This window comes from Pongo pygmaeus, chromosome 10 (assembly GCF_028885625.2).
Source record: "Pongo pygmaeus isolate AG05252 chromosome 10, NHGRI_mPonPyg2-v2.0_pri, whole genome shotgun sequence".
Classification (NCBI taxonomy): Eukaryota; Metazoa; Chordata; class Mammalia; order Primates; family Hominidae; genus Pongo; species Pongo pygmaeus.
The window spans coordinates 53,268,321-53,271,973 of NC_072383.2; the positions used below are offsets into that span (position 1 = coordinate 53,268,321).

Sequence of the window (3,653 nt, forward strand, 5' to 3'; positions counted from 1 at the left end):
TACTCTCTGTAAATAATAGGTACTCCTTGAATATTTAATTAAATGAATGAATGAATGTTGATTATTTACTCAAGCAGTAGGAAAGAAGACAAAATGAATGTCTTTTTGATTCTCACTTGGGAATATTCACGTTGGGTACAATTGGGGAAACTGTTGAACACATAGAAAATCAGTTTTTTCTCTCATGTAAAAGTTTGCAGGGTTTTCCTATAAAGCCTTGAGTTATAACTAAAATTGCTCACTTAATCCCCACTAATAAATCAGAGACATATTATAGATTAATGTATGTTATTATTAATTACTAGTATTTTATGAGAATATATTTACCAAGTTTTCTTTATCAAGATTAGTATCTGAGAGCAGCTGCTTGAAATATGAATCTCAATAAAGGTAATTTTGACATGGAGAGGGAAATTCCCTAAGCCTGCCTCTAGTGGAATTCCTGAATAAATATACATTTGAGTGCAGGGAGGATTGAAACTGCTGGGAAGTGCTGAAATGCACAGTGATAAATGCAAAAGAGAAAGGTAGGGTATTTTATCATTTGTTTATAAAGATTGATTTACTAATATGTAAGTCCATTCATTTCTGGATGTTGCTTGGGCAAGTATATATCAAGAACTTAGAGAACGTAAGCAGCAGGCTTATGGAAATGATTGGTAAATTGGTGGGGAGAGGCAATTTGAGAAGGGAAGCAGCAGAAATTGTTCAAAGAAGAGATCATAAAGATATGCCTGAGACAGACTCTGAAGACTGAGTTCTGCTTGCTAGGGGCAAAGGGTAGATCAGGCTGGCAAACAAAGCTAATATCACAGATTCCTCCTCTGGCCTCTGTCCATATCCCAGAGCATCAAAACAGGACTAAATCGAGTTTATGCTCACATTCCAGAAAAACAATTTTATACCACTTCAGAGGGTCCAGGAGCCCTCTGTCTAAACAGTCCTCAAGTTGGCTTAGAAATACTTTCATTCATCCAAAAATAAGAACAACAAAACAAGGATACACCTTTGCATTTTAAACTTTTGTCTCCTTATTTAGAAATCATTTGAAGTGCAAATAGCAGAACTAATGCTTTTGAATCAATGTGCTGCTGTTAAAATTCATCATAACAGCATAAAATGATCAAAATAAAGTACTAATTAACAGATCCTCCTTGGTTTTGGAAATGAAGCATTTTAGTATGGTGGGGGAAAGCAAAGAAAAATGAGAATAAGAGAGGGAAAACTTCAAAATTGTCATAATTTCTTTCAGGATAAGAGCAAATAAATTTGCACCTCAAGGCAATATTGTTGAGAAACCACATACCAGACCTATGATTTATGTTTTGTTTTTATTTAAAATCTTTATAAATATGATTTCTAATCAGATAATTATAAGCATAAGATCTATATTAGATATTTCCCATAGAAGCCTCCTGGTAAGATGCCTATGGCACAACTACGTTAACAAATTGATTATCAAGTAACAGAAGTTTAAGTGCTTGTGAACTGCTTTGATAGGATGTTTTCATTCAGGTTCCAATCCCAGCTTCTTACAGCACTTCCCTCTTCAGGTCCAATCGCTCTTGACTTGGAACAAGTCAGTGATGAGAAATCATACAGCAATAACAACATTCATTCTGCTGGGATTGACAGATGACCCAAAACTACAAGTTGTGCTTTTCATATTTTTGTTTCTCACCTATATATTTAGTGTGGCTGGGAATCTCACCATTATCACCCTGACACTTTTGGATTCCTGCCTTAAAACACCCATGTATTTTTTTCTCCAAAATTTCTCTTTCTTAGAAGTCTCATTCACAACTGTCTGTATTCCCAGATTTCTATACACCCTGACAACTGGAGATAATACTGTTACCTATAATGTTTGTGCCACCCAATTATTTTTTGTTGTCCTTTTTGCAGCAACGGAATTTTTTCTCCTTGCTGCCATGTCCTATGACTGCTATGTAGCCACTTGTAAGCCTCTGCATTACACAACCATCATGAACAACAGAGCCTGCACTACATTCATTCTCTGCTGCTGGTTTTCTGGCCTGTTGATCATCATCCCACCTCTTGGCATAGGCCTCCAGCTGGAATTCTGTGACTCGAATGTGATTGATCATTTTGGCTGTGATGCATCTCCCATTCTACAGATAACCTGCTCAGACACAGTGTTTATAGAGAGAATTGTCTTAAGTTTTGCCATGCTGACACTCATTATTACCCTAGTATGTGTAGTCCTCTCCTATACATACATCATCAAGACCATTCTAAAATTCTCTTCTGTTCAACAAAGGAAAAAGGCTTTCTCTACATGCTCTTCCCATATGATTGTTGTTTCCATCACCTATGGTAGCTGCATCTTCATTTACATCAAACCTTCAGCAAAGGAAGGAGTGGCCATTAACAAGGTGGTTTCTATGCTCATTACTTCAGTTGCCCCTTTGCTTAACCCATTCATTTATACACTTCGAAAGAAACAGGTGAAAGATGCCTTCAAAGATGCAGTCAAACGGATTGCATTTCTGACGAAGAAGTAAGAAGCCACTAATTTTTTTTTTTTTTTTTTTTTGAGATGGAGTCTCGCTCTGTCACCCAGGCTGGAGTGCAGTGGCATGATCTTAGCTCACTGCAAGCCCTGCCTCTCGGGTTCACACCATTCTTCTGCCTCAGCCTCCCAAGTAGCTGGGACTACAGGTGTCCACCACCACACCCAGCTAATTTTTTTGTATTTTTAGTAGAGACGGGGTTTCACCGTGTTAGCCAGGATGGTCTCGATCTCCTGACCTCATGATCCACCCACCTTGGCCTCCCAAAGTGCTGGGATTACAGGCATGAGCCACCGCCCCCGGCTGAAGCCACTAATTTTTTTGAGGTTTGGTTAAATTAAATTTAAATCTGAATAACCCATGAGCAACATTAATGAATTTGTCAAATGTGTGGTTTATTTTTATTCTATAGCTTCATCAAGGTAATTTCTCTCCTAGGAGGGAACACTTTTCTCCTGTAATCCAGAAGACAAAAATCAAGCAATTTACCTCTCCTTCTAAGTTTATGTTATTCAGAATAATTTATTCAACAATCATATGCTCCAGAGATTTGATGTGTAAAACACCTAATGTCATAGAAAATAAATGTAAATAAATAAAAGTTGTATTTTTGGCCATTTAGCCTTCTCCTGATGTGGAATCTAAACACCCAGAAACAATTTCTCACTTGTTGGGAATACTTCAATATATAACCCCCAATTGTTGGAGAGTAATTAAAGATTCTTCACTAAAATTTAAATAGTGAGGTAAAAAAAAAAACTGTTTGCTCAAGAGCTCTCCTTCTCATTTTAAAATGTCCATTTTTCAAGAATGAGTAGAAAGAACTAATGGAGCAACTTCAAAATCAGTATAGATAATTACATTTTCCCTTCAAACTGACTTAACCTCAAAAATGTTTATACTGGCCATTCTAGGAATTATTTGGGTGCACTGAGTCCTGAAATATGCTGTGAGTGCAGAAGAGAAAGAACAAGGCTTCCAATTATATTGCCATAGATGGTGTTTAGACATAAGCTTAAGGAAAACAAGCCCTGAATTTACAGACAGGATCACTATATCATGGCTGAGTAAGTTCTCTAGCTATCTATACTTACATCATCCCTTCATTTAAGAAGAATG

At 36.8% G+C, this 3,653-nt stretch overlaps 1 protein-coding gene across 1 annotated transcript; it reads left to right on the plus strand.

Annotated features, from left to right (window-relative positions):
- The first annotated feature begins 1,586 nt into the window (after window positions 1-1,586).
- On the plus strand, window positions 1,587-2,525 carry LOC129010432 (olfactory receptor 6C2-like). Its single transcript, XM_054444641.1, has one exon. The coding sequence runs from the start codon at window positions 1,587-1,589 to the stop codon at window positions 2,523-2,525; it is 939 nt and encodes a 312-aa protein (XP_054300616.1).
- Window positions 2,526-3,653: the final 1,128 nt, after the last annotated feature.